This window comes from Tursiops truncatus, chromosome 2 (genome assembly GCF_011762595.2).
Source record: "Tursiops truncatus isolate mTurTru1 chromosome 2, mTurTru1.mat.Y, whole genome shotgun sequence".
In the NCBI taxonomy this organism is placed as follows: domain Eukaryota; kingdom Metazoa; phylum Chordata; class Mammalia; order Artiodactyla; family Delphinidae; genus Tursiops; species Tursiops truncatus.
The window spans coordinates 140645995-140662120 of record NC_047035.1 but is presented as its reverse complement, the minus strand read 5'-3'; the positions used below and the strand labels follow the sequence as shown (position 1 = coordinate 140662120).

General features: G+C 55.3%; 1 protein-coding gene across 4 annotated transcripts in view; it reads left to right on the top strand.

Moving 5' to 3' along the window:
- Window positions 1–16126, top strand: part of AP3B2 (adaptor related protein complex 3 subunit beta 2) — a 63210-nt gene that overhangs the window by 44878 nt on the left and 2206 nt on the right. For all 4 annotated transcript variants that reach the window (XM_073801437.1, XM_073801440.1, XM_073801438.1 and 1 more), the window contains 20 exons: window positions 1126–1286; window positions 1558–1624; window positions 1725–1907; window positions 2015–2298; window positions 2538–2592; window positions 2948–3019; window positions 4455–4517; window positions 4869–5001; window positions 5281–5390; window positions 6032–6208; window positions 9647–9833; window positions 11332–11450; window positions 11931–12039; window positions 12424–12547; window positions 12904–13087; window positions 13231–13291; window positions 13624–13730; window positions 13932–14160; window positions 14578–14662; window positions 14912–15009. In XM_073801437.1, the coding sequence (XP_073657538.1) occupies window positions 1126–1286; window positions 1558–1624; window positions 1725–1907; window positions 2015–2298; window positions 2538–2592; window positions 2948–3019; window positions 4455–4517; window positions 4869–5001; window positions 5281–5390; window positions 6032–6208; window positions 9647–9833; window positions 11332–11450; window positions 11931–12039; window positions 12424–12547; window positions 12904–13087; window positions 13231–13291; window positions 13624–13730; window positions 13932–14160; window positions 14578–14662; window positions 14912–15009 (2608 nt within the window). The remainder of the gene's footprint in view (window positions 1–1125; window positions 1287–1557; window positions 1625–1724; window positions 1908–2014; window positions 2299–2537; window positions 2593–2947; window positions 3020–4454; window positions 4518–4868; window positions 5002–5280; window positions 5391–6031; window positions 6209–9646; window positions 9834–11331; window positions 11451–11930; window positions 12040–12423; window positions 12548–12903; window positions 13088–13230; window positions 13292–13623; window positions 13731–13931; window positions 14161–14577; window positions 14663–14911; window positions 15010–16126) is intronic.

The following is a 16126-nucleotide window of genomic DNA, read 5'->3' as shown; positions in this document are numbered from 1 at the left end:
CTGCTTTTAAAATAAGTGCTTTGAAACCATCTGTTTAAAAATTAATTCCAGAATCTTAACAGGGATTACCATAATTTTCACCTGTAATTTTGTGGCTCTTCTCTTTCTCCATTTTAGAAAATCAGGGTAGCATCTACCCTTTAGTGTCCCAGCACCTCTCCCACTGTCCACCGTCCTCCAAGATTAATGGTAATTTACAGCTGCTGCTGCTCTTGTAATCTCCTGATTACAATACACTGTGTCTAAGGCTCTTCTCAGGTGTCTATAGGATGCAATAAGAGCAAAGAGAAGGGGCTTACACACCTATTCTCTCTTTTTTTTTAAAGCAATCAACAATGGTGTAATACCATTTTTGTTATTTATTTTTGGCTGCGTTGGGTCTTCGTTGCTGTGTGCGGGCTCTCTCTAGTTGCGACAAGCAGGGGCTACTCTTTTGTTGTGGTGCGTGGGCTTATTGCCGTGGCTTCTCTTGTTGCGGAGCACGGGCTCTAGATGCGCGGGCTTCAGTAGTTGTGGCTCATGGGCTCTAGAGCGTAGGCTCGGTAGTTGTGGTGCACGGGCTCAGTTGCTCCGCGGCATGTGGGATCTTCCCGGACCAGGGCTCGAACCCATGTCCCCTGCATTGGCAGGCGGATTCTTAACCACAGCGCCACCAGGGAAACCCCACACCTATTCTCTTTTAAGCACTGTGGAGGAAGAGGAAGAAGGGCAGGTTTGAGAGGTTGCTGGGAGAGAGGACTGTAAGGATGAACTCTCGGAAAGGGAGACCAGGTTGCATTTGCTGGCAGTCCCCTCCAGCATAAACACAAAGACACCCTCCCCCTCCACACACTCCCCTAAGGAACAAGACCTTTAGGTGTTCTGAAAGTTTGCCACTCTTCCTGAGAGTGAAGCAGCCAATGCCACATACGTTCAGGTGTCAGGTTTCTGCAGCAGGGCCGAGAGTCGGTGCCTTCAGGCAGCTCCCCGCCAGGTACCCAGCACTAGCACATCATCCAGGCCCCAGAGAGGAGGCAGGGAAGCAAGAGCTGGTGGTGACTAGGGACAGTGAGTTCCACAGGCGTAGCCTCTGCCCTCAGGCCACCTGCTGCCCTCTCATGGCTCTGCCTCCACCTCTGCTCTTAGGACCCCAACCAGCTGATTCGTGCCAGCGCCCTCCGCGTCCTGTCTAGCATCCGTGTGCCCATCATCGTGCCCATCATGATGCTAGCCATCAAGGAAGCTGCCTCGGATATGTCGCCCTATGTGCGGAAGACAGCTGCCCACGCCATCCCCAAGCTCTACAGGTATACCCCAAGCCCCCGCCCACCCCTGGCCTCTCCCACGTCTTGCAGGCTGCTTTTGGTTTTGCTTGTTTTTTTTATTTTGTTTTGTTTTTCTCTTCCGATGGTTTAAGGCAGTTTGGGGAACTGACAGAGATGGAGGACATTGAAGGCAGTGGCTCATACCTCTTTATGAATAGGGTTGGGGTGAGGGAGGTGAGCACAGCTTGGGCGGATATTGGGAAGGCTGGAGACGGGGGGGAGGGGCAATCCCGCTCAACAGTTTCTCCCTCAGTTTGGATTCTGACCAGAAGGACCAGCTGATAGAGGTCATTGAGAAGCTTCTGGCGGACAAGACCACGGTGCGTATGTGGACACACAGGGACGGGTGGTGAAAAGGGGCCAGGAAGAGGCCCCTCTGTCCTTCCTGTTCATGTGCTCTTGCCTCTGTCGGTTCCCCAGCTGGTGGCGGGCAGCGTGGTGATGGCCTTCGAGGAGGTGTGCCCAGAGCGCATCGACCTGATCCACAAGAACTACCGGAAACTCTGTAACCTGCTCATCGACGTGGAGGAGTGGGGCCAGGTGGTCATCATCAGCATGCTCACCCGCTACGCCCGCACGCAGTTCCTGAGCCCCACCCAGAACGTGAGTGGCCCAGACCCCCAGGCGGGACCCCAACCCTCGCCCTAGCAGAGTGGGTAGGCGGGTCTCCGGGAGGAGGTGCCCACTGTCCCGCCTGTCTCCCCCTTCAGGAGTCTCTGCTGGAGGAGAACCCCGAGAAAGCCTTCTACGGCTCCGAGGAGGATGAGGCCAAGGGCCCGGGGTCGGAGGCAGCGGCCTCCACGGCGGTGCCGGCCCGAAAGCCCTACGTCATGGACCCCGACCACCGGCTGCTGCTGCGCAACACAAAGCCGCTCCTGCAGAGCCGCAGCGCCGCCGTGGTCATGGCGGTGGCGCAGCTCTACTTCCACCTGGCGCCCAAGGCGGAGGTGGGCGTCATCGCCAAGGCTCTCGTGCGCCTGCTGCGCAGCCACAGGTGCGCGCCCGCCCCGCCCACGCCCGGGGGCTGGCTCGCCCCGCTTCCCCTGACCCAGAGCGCCTGACAGTCTCCGCCCCAGCCCACCTATTCCCCGCCCAGACCCCAGTCCTGCCCTCCCCGCGCTGGTGCCCTCCCCACACCGGTCCTCTCCACCCTCCTATTCTGCCCACCTCCCTTCTCCCGACCTGCTGCCCCAGCCGAGGGGCCCAGGTACCTCTGACCCCTCCTCTCCACAGCGAGGTGCAGTACGTGGTGCTCCAGAACGTGGCCACCATGTCCATCAAGCGCCGGGTGAGCAAGTGACCAAGGCCCGCCCTGGCGGTCCGAGTAGTGTCTCCTGCGGGGCTAGGGGTACTGGGGAAAGGCAGGATGGGGGGAATGCCCTGGCTGTGCAGAGTGTGGGAAGGAGAGACCCCAAATGCAGGTGGAGAAGCAGGGCCTGGATCCCGAGGGCCGCTGAGGGAGGAAAGCCTGATGAAGAAAGACTGAGTTAGATCTGAGAAGGAGGGAAGAATCCAGGACTAGAGGACAGTGAGGGGCAGGAAAGATGCTGGGTCCTGGGTCAGGAGAGGAGGAGGGGTGCTCTGGAGGAGAAGCAGGTCTCAGGCTGAGGTGGAGCTCCCTGGGGCTGCCTCTCTCATGCCAGGGTATGTTTGAGCCGTACCTGAAGAGCTTCTACATCAGGTCCACCGACCCCACCCAGATCAAGATCCTGAAGGTGAGTGATGGACAGACGTGCCTGTGGACTTTCTGTCCCCCACCCCCATGACCCACTTGAATATCCACAGTGGCCACCTTGGTGCCTGCCTGTTTCAGGGGCTGAGCCCACCGTTGCTCCAGCCAGAAGTGTTTGCTCGGGAAGCCAGGCTAATGATAGTGGGGAGACAGGGTGAACGGAGCTGCCCTTTGCCCAGTACCTGTTATACTCCTGCCACTTTTCACATATGAAGTAATTCGATTTTCATAATCACCTCAGGAAGTGTACATTATCTCTATTTTATAAAAATGTAGAGTTAAGAAGATGAGGTAACTACTGAAGGTCAGGTCTGCTACTCCCAATTCATACTTTCCCTTGGGACTTCCTTGGCGGTCTAGTGGTTAAGACTCCGCGCTTCCAATGCAGGGGGCTAGGGTTCAATCTCTGGTCGGGGGACTAAGATCCCACATGCTGTGTGGTGCAGGCAAAAAAAAAAAAAAAGAATTCATACTTTCCCTGCTGCAGTCTCTGTCTTCTACCCACAGTGTAATTACCCTCACACACCTACGCCCTCAGGCTGTCGTGCAGACATACCACCACAGAAAAGGCGGCAGGAGCCCATACCCACGTTCCATCCCTGCTCTGCCTCATTATTGAGTAACTTCCTTCAGCAACAGTTAATCCTCCTAACCCTTCTGAGCACCTATTGTGCATCTCACGGCTAGATCTAGGGGTATCTAGGGGTACAACAGAGAACAAAACAATCAGGTACCCTGCCCTTGTGGAGCTTACAAAATCTCGCTGGGGTGAGGAGGAGACATTGGGCAGCTAATCACACAGCACAGGTAAAAATCCATTTGTGAAATAGGATGTAAAAGCAAAGTGCAGAGAGCTGTATGAGCATAAATAGGTGGACCTGATCTAGTCTGGTGTCAGGGAAGTTTTCCTTCAGGAGGGGAGGCTTGAGCTGAGGACTGAGACATGAACATGAGTTCTCTAGGTAAATGCAGGGACAAGAATGGGAAGAGGTGCTCCACACAGAGGAAACAGCATATGTAAAGGCCAACAGGAGGGTTGTGATTAAAGGCCTGTGTGACTGGGGCATAGAGGGTAAGGGGGAGAATGGTGGGAGATCAAGGACTTACAGACCATGGAAAGGATGTTGGTCTTTATCCTAAAAGCAACTGGAGGCTTTAACTTTTCCTTGAAGGTAGAGAGGTGACATGATCGTACTACAAGCATACTCTGTCAGGGAGTCCATTTAAGAAGCAAACTGGTCCTCCCGCATTTTGGATAAGTTTCATGATCTGTCAGTTCTCTCATCAATCTAAGGATGATGCAGGGCTGTCCTGCCTGAGGAATGTTTTCTGGTTGGTGAAGTGTGTGTTTGGAGTGAAGGTTTATGAAAGCACAGAAAGCCCACTGGCCACCCTGCCCATTTTCTGACTCCCTGCAGCTGGAAGTGTTGACTAACCTCGCCAATGAGACCAACATCCCTACTGTCCTACGGGAATTCCAGGTACGGGCCAGGGGCCAGCTTATAGTCAGAGAGGCCCATGAGAGTTGTCCTGCAGCACCTTGTGCTTATGAGAATCGGCCTGGTGGGGCAAACCTTCTCTTAAAAGCCCAAAGTGGAGAAACTTATTTTACGTCCCTTCCCAACGCCTTCTACTGGCTTTGGGTTAGGGAATCACTGGGTGACGGGTGAGGCTGTCATTCCTTTTCCCAGAGTTTAGTCTCTGACATGATGAGTCATTGAATGAGGGGTAACAGCTTTCTGGAAGGCCACCCTCAAGCCTGCAGAGTCACTGCCGAGTCAAGTCTGAGGGATCACTGCCTTCCGGGGGTCACTCTGTTGTGGTGTCCACAGACCTACATTCGCAGCATGGACAAGGACTTTGTGGCAGCCACGATCCAGGCCATTGGGCGCTGTGCAACTAACATAGGCCGAGTCCGTGACACCTGTCTCAACGGCCTGGTGCAGCTGCTGTCCAACCGTGATGGTCAGTGTTTGTCTGCATGTCCAACTTTGAGGACTAGTGGGTGCTACCTGCATGTCTGACTCTGATGGCCAGTGGGTATCCACCTGTCTGTCCAGGAACAAAGTGTGTTCATCTGTCTGTCTGCCTCAATTAGTATCCAAGTGCTCCCACGTCTCTGAGGGCCACTGGAGAAGTACAGGGGGGTTGAGGAACACAGCCAAGGGGCTGGGGGCATTGCAGGTGTGCCTGTTCATTGTGTGTGGTCATCTGACTGTCCCGGGCTCATTTCCTGTCCTACAGAGCTTGTGGTCGCAGAGTCAGTGGTCGTCATTAAGAAGCTGCTGCAGATGCAGCCAGCACAGCACGGAGAGATCATCAAACACTTGGCAAAGCTCACAGACAACATCCAGGTCAGGGAGTGACCCCGTTTCCTTTCTCAACCCAGTGTCCTCCTCATGATTTTAAGACCCTATAATTAAACACTAGCCTTAATAAAAAATTAACTTCCAAACCTTCCGTACTGGCTCGAAAGGTCTTAAGATGGGAGGAGGGGAAAGATGAGACCATGTGACCCTGGTTCGCCTTCCCTTTGGGGATCCCTTGCTGAGCTTCAGCCTGTACCACCACTCAGGTTTTCTCTAAAGTTCTGGCCGAGGGTGGCCAATTGACTAGTCCTGTGTTTTTGTGTCACACTGCCAAGTTGAAACATTCAAGCAAAGGCATTCCTGAAGATTCAGGGAGAATAACAAGGCAGTAAAGCATTGAGGGTACAAATGGATCCAGAAAATCAGTCTTTTATACTGAACTGTGGCTGAATTTGGGGCTTGAAGGCTCTGCCCATGCTAATGAAACCCTAGGGAAGAGGGGAGATGCTGCCCGGGAAATACCCAACCTTTAATCTCTCTCCCATCACCTCCCACTCCTATTTCCAGAGAAGCCCACGATACAACAGGCCAGCACAGATGGGAGGAGTGCCGATTCCTTGGCAGACCAGGTGCCCACCCACATTCCCACGTTTACCCCAGACCTGACTCCTCTCCCACACCCACAGGTGCCCATGGCCCGAGCCAGCATCCTGTGGCTCATTGGCGAGTACTGTGAGCACGTCCCCAGGATTGCACCCGACGTCCTGAGAAAAATGGCTAAGTCCTTCACAGCCGAGGAGGACATCGTCAAGCTGCAGGTCATCAACCTGGCAGCCAAGCTCTACCTGACCAACTCTAAGCAGGTACAGATTGAGAGATGCCTCCGAAAACACTCTGGGCCCCAGAAACAGCCCAGGCAGTATTCTGTGGGCCCTCACCAGGTAGGCATGGACTTTAGCACCTCTTTCTTTTTTTGGTCACTTTTTTTTCTTTTTCGTATTTTATTTTATTTCTATTAATTTTTATTGCAGTAGAGTTGATTTACAATGTCGTGTTAGGTTCTTCTGTACAGCAAAGTGATTCAGTTATACATATATCAGCGCCTCTTTCTGAAGAGGGAGTTCAGGACAGGTGTCTGGTCTGCCCAGGTGACCAGTGTTCCCCCAGTGTCCACAGCTACTGCAGGGCCCCAAGGGCCTAGTAGGGATGGTGACCACTGTTGAAGAGGCTCTTCTATGGGGCTGTGACTTCCAGTCTGGCAGTGGGTGTGTCCCTACCTGCTGCCTTTGGAACACTGGGGCCAGGGGGAGGGCCCAGCAGTGATAGGCACTGATGGGAGAATATGTGTCCCAGGAGATGTGGTCTCTGCTTCCTCCCAAAGCTTGGTGATGCTTTGCCAGTCTATGCCGGGGATGAGAGGGCAAGTCACTGCTCAGGCTTGGGTGGTATTGGCAGCCATTGTCATTACTAAGGTGAAAGGTTATGAGGGGCACCATAGCCAAGGACATGGCTCAACTGAGCTGGAATATCAGGATATTAAAAACCTCTTGAGTGTCCAGCAGCCTCTGAGATGGTCCCAGGAGATTCTGCTAAAAACAAAGTGTAACGTTCAGAGCTTCTCAAGGTACTGGGGACACCAAGCACCCTGACAGTTCCCACACTCAGTTAAGTGAGGCAGGGGTTGGCAAACTACCGCCCATGGACCAAGTCTGGCCTGCTGCCTGTTGTTGTAGATAAAATTTTATTGGGACGCAGCCACGTTCATTCATTTGTTTATTGTCCGTGGATGTTGTCGCTGCAATAGAGTCCATATGGCCTGCAAAGCCTGAAATAGTTACTCGCACCCTTTATAGACAGAGCTTGCCAACCCTTGGAGCAAAGCACCTGGGCCGTACCCTGTAGATTGTGGCATCCCTGCTGGCCTGAAGGTGGCCTCTTTGCCGTCCCATGGAGTCTTTGGATGTGGCACTTGTGTGTCTTCTGTGGCTCCTTTTTCTTTTTTTTTTTTTTTTCTTTTGCGGTACGCGGGCCTCTCACTGTTGTGGCCTCTCCCATTGCGGAGCACAGGCTCCGGACGCGCAGCCTCAGCGGCCATGGCTCACGGGCCCAGCCGCTCTGCGGCATGTGGGATCCTCCCGGACCGGGGCACGAACCCGCGTCCCCCGCATCGGCAGGTGGACTCTCAACCACTGCGCCACCAGGGAAGCCCATTCTGTGGCTCCTTTGATCCACGGTGGCTAGAGTGGGCCCCAGGGACGCAAGCTGGGGAGGCAGGGCCATCACATGCCGGGACTCTTGTCAGGAGCTGGAAAGGACAGCAGTTGTGTAGAAGCAATGAGGGGCTGGATCTGTGGGTGTCAGTATTGTGGGAGAAGCAGATTGGAGACAGAGAAGTTAGAGGGAACACCACTGGAAACCTTCAAACAAATATTTGTGTGCCTCCTTTATTCAAGTGGGAGGAAGGAGCAGGTTGGAGGAACGTTTGAATAGATGAAGCAGCCTGGGTGGGTAGCGCCCTGGTAGAGGGGGCGTCTGAAAGGCTCAGGACTGAGCCAGAGTGGTGCTGTTGGCATGTTTTCATTAGCCTGGGTGTGCTCACGTGGCATTTCCCCAAGTTGTCACTGTTAGCTACATGCACATTTATTCATGAATTTATTTAACACGCATTTCCCGAGTACCCACTAGCCTGGCACTGAGCTATGTCCTGGGGTGATGACAATGAGCGAGACATGTTTACTGGCCTGCAAGTGCTCATAGCCAAGTAGAGGAAACAGCACAAAACGCAGAGCAATAAGGGCTGGAGTCAGGGTTGGCACAGAGAGCTGTGGGTATATATATAGCTGAACGCCTCTCCTAGGCAGGACACAGGGGTCCCAGCCCCCATCAGGCCACCCAGAGTAGGCTGTTCAGGCAAATGGAACCTCCAGGCACCCTTTACCCTAAGGCCAGTCCTTCCAGGCGTAGGCCCCTTAGAATGGTTCTTTGACTCGATAACGAGAGCTTTCCTCCTTCCTACCCTCCCTATCTTTCTCTCTTCTTTCTTCTCAGCCTGTTCTGGGAGTGGTGGAGGAAGGGGAATTCTTGGCACACTAGGAGAGAGGTGGTCTGGATGTGTCCATGTCCGTCCTGGCAAAACAGCAATGATACGTCCCCCATCCCAGTACCAAGGGTGACATTCTGGACCTGCCACAAGGCCACAGCAATCCCAGCCATCCCGCCCACCTGCTGAGCCATCCATTGCATGCCAGATTCCGGCCCAGGCTGAGGCCAAGGAGATGAGGGTCCAGGCCTGGATGCAGCACTGACGGGCTCCTTAGCCTGGGGAAAGTCACTTAATGACTCTGATTCTCCCCTGTAAATGGGCGCAGTAGCGCCCACCTCTCGGAAGGGTTATGGGGATGACATGAGGTAGTGAAGCACCTAGCACAGTGTTTGACACTAGAAGCCACTCCGTAAATGGTGGCTACCACTGTCATTTTGTGACAGGTTAGACTAGGTCAGGATCAGGGCAGAAACTGAGACTTGTGGTCCTGGGATGTGGCTACCTTGACTGCAGGCTGTGAACCCCATATGACTTCAGCAAACCCATAGGATCGCTGCAGTTTGCTCTGATCTCATTAGGACCTTCCAGGGAGGATCATGGCCTCTGAGACCCCTGGGCTGCTCAGAATCTACTATGTGGGTCAGTGGGGCGTGAGGGCAGCCCCTGCCAGGGGGATTCCCATGTGTTCCCCCTTTCTCTTTTTGTCACGTAGTTCCCCCCAGGTGATGGAGCCTAGAAAATGTGAGGTCTAGCAGAATGTTCCAGACCTTCACTCACTCTGGCACCTCAGGGTGGAAAGATTGGCCCAGCCTGGACTAGGTGGTGTAGGAGTGGGCCTAGGGCAGTGGGGACCACAAGCCTGAGGAAGAATGGCACCCAGGGCCAAGAGGGAGGTTTCCAGAAGGGCAAGCTCTGTTGCTGGCCAAGTCAGTTGTCAGAGTTGGCGTTGGGAGTCAGGGCCGGGGAGGAGGGAGAAAATGCAGGGTCAGGCACAATGGCAGGTTGGGAGGGAAAGTCAGCTGGAGGCAGCAGTGCTTGGAGCTGTTGGCCAAAAGAATCTGGTTCATGGACTTCCCTGGCGGTCCAGTGGTTAAGACTCCGCACTTCCACTGCAGGGGACACAGGTTCGATCCCTGGTCGGGGAACAAAGATCCCACAAGCCACAGGCATGGCACACACACAAAAAAAGAATCTGGTTCAGAGACCTCCTGTGTCCCCACCCTCTGTGATGGCTACTGACCCACTTCTTGTCCCCCAGACCAAGCTGCTGACCCAGTATGTGCTGAGTCTGGCCAAGTATGACCAGAATTATGATATCCGAGACCGAGCACGCTTCACCCGGCAGCTCATCGTCCCTTCGGAGCAGGGTGGGGCCCTCAGCCGTCATGCCAAGAAGCTCTTCCTGGCACCCAAACCAGCTCCAGTCTTGGAGTCATCCTTCAAAGGTGGGAGTTGAAATCCAGAGTAACCTTCCTGGGGGAAGGGGAGAATTGGCCAGCAACCCGGTCCCAGCCCTTCCCCCTGAGGTCTCAGTCTCAGCCTTTGGTGGGCAGGACTTCTGGAGAAACGCCAGTCCTGTGCCCCTGGCCTACCCCTTTGCTCATCCTGCAGCATCTAGGGCTTGCTCTTTCACCCGCTCACAACCACCACCACCGTCAACTCACCTGAGTCTCTGCCCTCTCAGGCAGGATGGGCGTCTGGTTTCTCTCCTCTCGGGCTCTCCTTTCCATCCTACTCCCTGAGCAGGCACTATATGTATCAAGATTTTACCTACCAACGGCCCAGGAAGGCAGGAAGTAGAACTCCATACAAAGGAGAGCTGTAGGGACTTCCCTGGCAGTCCAGTGGTTAAGACTTTGCCTTCCAGTGCAGGGGGTGCAGGTTCGATCCCTGGTTGGAGAGCTAAGGTCCCACATGCCTCGTGGCCAAAAAACCAAAACATAAAACAGAAGCAATGTTGTAACAAATTCAATAAAGACTTTAAAAATGGTCCACGTCAAAAAAATCTTAAAAAAGCAAAAACAAAGGAGAGGTGTATGTTTGTAAGTGTCCTGAGAAGGCGGCTGCCAGCACTCACTGAGCTGTCACTGGAGGTCAGCCCAAATCGTCAGCCCCAGGCCCTCTGCCTTGCCTCTTCTCTCGGTCTGGTCTCCCGTGACAAGGGCTCTGAGAGATGTGGGAAGGGGAGGGTCCCCCAGCTGACTCTCTGGACCCAGGAACCTACTCAGGAGGGGAACTTCCTTCACAAAGCTCGGTTCTTCTGCGTATCTTTTTGTTCTGCTTTATCTTTCCCCGGACCACAGGAGCAAGGAGATTCTGAGGGATGGGGCAGATGTGCAAACCTCCCAGGAAGAAGGGGAACGGTCCCTTTCTCCTCCCTAACACCATCCCCACTTACAAGGCTCTGGGTTGCCCTCCTCTGGCTCTGACTCCCTCCTGCTCCCATTTGGACTCACCCCTCCCCACGGAGTCCCCAGCCTGAGCAGACACACCTCCCTGCCCTTTGACCCAGCCTGGCCAGCCTCTTACTCATAGTTGCTACCCTCACCCCAAGCAGGCCTCTTTCCTGAGCCTGGCTGTGCAGCAGCACCACCCCCGTTGCCCTGGGAGAGAAGCCACACCCGCATCTCTGCTTCCCCAACAGGCACCAGGGCAGACAGGCAGCAGTAGCTCTGGGCCCAGAAGCCCCTCCTGCCCTCCTCTGTGGCCCCAGCTCCCCCCATCCCTCAGCCCCTGCTCTAGTCAGCCATACAATCTTTTTTTCCAGCATGTGGGCCTAGAGATTCAGTCAGGGCAGAAGAGCCATTAGGGGACGTGTCCACCCCTCTCTTCTGTCTAGCTAGGAAGTTCCCACCAGAATCGCCACCCGGCCCCACCTAGGAAACAACTCCCAGGGCATTTCCTCACTGCCACTACTGACTTGACCTCTCACCCTGTCCCCAGACCGGGACCACTTCCAGCTGGGCTCACTGTCCCACCTGCTCAATGCCAAGGCCACGGGCTACCAGGAGCTCCCAGATTGGCCAGAGGAAGCCCCAGACCCGTCTGTGCGCAATGTGGAGGTCAGCAGGGGTGGAGGGTGGAGCTGTGTGTGGGGAAGGCCAGACAGCAGGGAGCCCTGGGAGCGCCAGCCTGGCCCTCCTGACACCCTCCCCACACGCAGGAAGAAGATCTCTCCCTTATTGAGACCCATGTGGGCCTGTTGGGCGAATACACCAAGGTCCCCCCGCCCTGTGTGCTGTGTGCCCTCTGCTCTGTGTGCAGTGCTCTCTCCCAGCCTGTGCTGCCCCCTCCCTCCCCCTTGTATGCTGCACCCCTGTGCCGTCCCTACACTCTGTTCCTTCCTGCTGGCAGTGCCGCTCTGTGAGTGCCTCCCCTGCGTGGACAGGGTCCCTTCCCTCCCCCCATTATTCCCTCTTGGGGACAGGACCAGGTGGGGCCCTGAGAAGAGCCAGGGTGAAAGATAAGAGGGGCTTGTGCTTTCCTTCCCCCTCCCCATCCATGATTTAATGGCTCCTCGCCCTCCACCCCACAATCTCCAGGTACCTGAATGGACCAAGTGCTCAAACAGGGAGAAGAGGAAGGAGAAGGAGAAACCCTTCTACTCAGACTCTGAGGGAGAGTCAGGGCCCACAGAGTCTGCAGACAGCGGTGAGGAGATGGGCAGAGCTGGGGCCCTGTGCTCCTGCCTGCGTGTGTGTCCTGTGGCTGACCATCTGGCACACGTGTGTGCTCCTGTATTAGATGGTCACGTGTCCAGGGGGGTGTGCGCCTCCTTGTGTGCACCTATATGTGTGCTTACGCACTTGAGGATTGCACGTCCCAGATGTGTGTGTGCTTGTGTAGGTCTCTATCCACACGGGTCCATCTGTGTTCCGGTCGGTCTGGTTGGTGTCTGGGGCCGGGAGCAGGTCGGGGGGTTGGAGGGAGAAGAGGTGAGTTTGCTGCTTCAGTGCAGAGTCTGAAGCTGGGTGTCCAGGGCTCCCCAGGAGGCCTGCACACGAGGGAGGGAAGCCTGAGGCAGTCCTTCCACAGACCCTGAGTCCGAGAGTGAATCGGACAGTAAGAGCAGCAGTGAGAGTGGCTCTGGGGAGTCCAGCAGTGAGTCCGACAACAAAGACCAGGATGAGGACGAGGAGAAAGGGAGGAGCAGTGAGAGGTAAGATGACTGGGTGGCTCCAGGGCTCTCCCTTGGAAACGAAGGGCTAACCCCCAGCCTTAGCCAGTCTCCTAAGAGTCCCTGAGCCTCCTCAGGAGCTGTTCTGCTCACGTGATGGCCGCAGGAGGGCTCTGCGTGGGGCGCAGCATGAAGAAGCAGTCAGGGAAGGGGCCCGAGCTGGCACAGGCTGGTCTAAAGCTCTCACTGCGACCCAGGCATAGGAGCTCAGGTGTGGAGTCCACTGGCCCAGGCTCCCCACCCTCACCCCCAATGTCCAAGGCTTTCCCTGCTCTTCTGTGACGCAAGAAGGGGGTCATCCAGGCTGGGCCCAAGCCCTGTTTGCCCCTTTCCTCCAGTGAACATAGTGAGGAGGAAGGTAAGAAGAGGAAGATGAAGAAGAGGAAGAAGGAGCCAGAGGGACAAGAAGGCGGCTCGTCCTCAGAGGAGGGCAGTGACTCCAGCAGCAGCTCCTCAGAGTCTGAGATGACGTCAGAGACAGAGGAGGAGCAGGCGGAACCTGCCTCCTGGAGGAAGAAAACAGTGAGCGCCTTGGGGCAGGAACAGGATGGGTGTATGGACCGGGGGCCTCCCCAGCCTCTGGGCCAGGCCCAGGCATCTCCCCATAACCCAGCCCGGGCCAGGGTGCTCCCCTTCCACACTCACATCCCGCTTTTCTCTTCCAGCCTCCCAGCAGCAAAAGTGCCCCTGCAGCCAAGGAGATCTCCCTGCTTGATCTAGAGGACTGTGAGTTTGGGTGGTAGAAGTCACAGGGGGAAGGCGGCCTGGGGAGTATGACTTAGGAAGGGCCATGGGCGCTCTGGGCTAGGTTCCTCGGGGGTTTGGGGTGGGAGGAGCAGACAGAATCCATCTTTGGGCCTGAGAGGGCAGCAGGACAACCTCTCCAGGTGTGGGGTTGGGGTCAAGGATGGATATCTCCAGGGAGCCACCAGGCTGCCACGTGCCTCACTGTCCGTGGTGCTGAGCCGTCTACTCCCTAGGTCTTGGGCTCCTGCTCGATCCAAGCCAATTCCACTTTGCCTCTCCCTCGTCATAATGTTTCTCATATCCTCCCACAGTCACCCCTCCCAGTGTCCAGCCTGTGTCTCCCCCCACGGTTGTGTCCACCAGCCTGGCTGCTGACCTGGAGGGCCTGACGCTCACAGACTCCCCCCTGGTGCCCTCGGTGAGTGGGGTGGGGAGGGACAGGGCTGGGGCAGGGACACATCTCTGTGCCGCATCCTACGGTATGGATTTGTGTGAAGGGGGTGTGATGGAGGGATGGCTTTGAGCCTCTGTTGCTGTGACCACAAGTAGGGACAAGGCTGGGATGGGCTCTCGCCTTGTTGTTCCTTTCCGTACTTCCCCTCTTCCTCCTCCTCTCCAGCTGCTGAGTCCAGTGTTGGGTGTCGGGAGACAGGAGCTGCTGCACCGCGTAGCTGGCGAGGGGCTGGTTGTGGACTACACCTTCAGCCGCCAACCTTTCTCCGGGGACCCCCACATGGTGTCTGTGCACATCCACTTCTCCAACAGCTCTGATACCCCCATCAAGGGCCTACACGTGGGCACCCCCAAACTGCCCGCTGGCATCAGCATCCAGGAATTTCCTGAAATCGGTGCGGAAGGGCCTTGGACGTGGTGGAGAAGGAGGCTCCTGAGTGGAGCTGGTCTTTCTGTGGCTTCTGAGGCCCCCCTCTGTGCCAGGCCAGGGTCTAGGCTGTGGGGGTGTGGAGATAGCATCTAGCACGATCCACGGACAAGACAGACTAGGAAATGAGCGAGTCCGTCTCAGGGCAAGAGGTGCTTGAGCCTTGGTTGTTTCAGCACTGACTTAAAGGGGGTGAGGGTGAGCGGGGGAAGGGTGTTGACATTTCAGGAGAAACTCAGGAACAGTCTCTCCAGGGGCTCAGAGGGCCAGGATTCCATAGAGGAGTGGTCAGCTCTGCAAGTGGAGGGGAGAAGGGGTCAGGGTTCCAGACCTATCAGGTGATGCTGTCGTTCTCTCCCCCTTTCCCTGCCTCACACTGCTGCAGAGTCCCTGGCACCCGGAGAATCTGCCACTGCTGTCATGGGCATTAATTTCTGTGACTCGACCCAGGCGGCCAACTTCCAGCTGTGGTATGTTTCCAACTCATGGAGCGGTAAGAGGATGGCTAGGGAGAGGTGGGGTCAAAATAACCTGGAGCTGGAGGTGGTGTCAGGTGGGGCCACATCACGATCTGGTGTGTCTGGAAGGCATCCCAAGACCTCAGGTCTCTTACCTCCCTCTCCTGCTGCCTCCAAGCCCTCCCTTCAGACACAGTGCGAGGTGAGGGGAGAGGTGCTGGCCTCACTCCCTCTCCCTCTGTCTCCTCCTACCCTTCCCAGCACCCAAACCCGACAGTTCTACGTCTCCATTCAGCCACCTGTTGGGGAGCTTATGGCCCCTGTGTTCATGAGCGAAAATGAGTTCAAGAAGGAACAGGGTGAGTGTTCCCTGGAGGTGGGCAGGGAGGGTGCTCAGGACCACCCACTGGGGCTCATTCAGCTCCACCATACAGTCATGCTGAGGGAGCCTCAGCTCCTGCAGATGGAGGGAGGCCTCACAGCTCGTGGCTCCAGCAAAGGCTTCACGGAGCCTGGGACACTTCAGTGAGGCTTTGGAGACGGTCCCAACTCAGCCAGGCAGAAAATTCTAGGCCAGAATTCCAGCTGGGGGAAACGTTATGAGTAGGTGTTAGTGAAAATTTACAGGAAGAAAGGAGGGGAGCAGTTTGCTTTAGGGCATAGGAGCCCTTAGCAATGGTGAGTAGTGAAAACAAAGCTGAAAATATGTGTGGTCTAGTTTCTGGAAGCCTTGAACGCTATGCTAAAGGATTTCGGTCCCAAAATTTCAGAGCTGGAAGGGGTCACAGAGGTTATTGGGTCCAGCTCCGTCGTTAGAGAGGTAAGGACTGTAGACTTCGTTTTCCTAGCAGTAGAGGAGTCATTGAAGTTTCTGAGCAAAGACGGGGCCAGGTTCAGACTCCTGCTTCAGAAGGAGAAGTCTGGCAACACTTACAGCTAGGACTGGAATTGAGAGAATCTGCAGCAGGAAAAAGAGGCAGAACAGCGTAAGTGGGAGGCAACATGGGGCTTCATGAGTCCCGGCTTTAAGTTCTGAACGTGCCACTTGCTTGGTATGTGACCTTGGACTAAATTCTGTGCCTAGTTATAAGGCTATTACAGTAGATCTGATGAGAGATGGTGACCAGGATTAGAACCACAGCAAAAAGAATGAAAGGCTGAGGTGGGGGAGAGGGAAGCCATGGGCATTTGCCCTAAGAAAGTGGAGAGGGAGACATATAAGCTGGCTCTAGAATGTCTGGCTTAGATACTAGGGAGAATGGCAGTGCCGTTGACCTAGACCAGGGGTTAGCCAACTTTTTCTCTAATGTTGGGTCATAAAGCAAATGTTTCAGGCTTTCTGGGTCATGTGATCTCTGCTGCAATTTGCCGTTGTAACCCAAGAACAGCCACGGATAATACATAAATGAATGAGTGTGGCTGCATTCCAATAAAATTCTATTCATGGACACAAATTTGAATTTCATACAGTCTTCA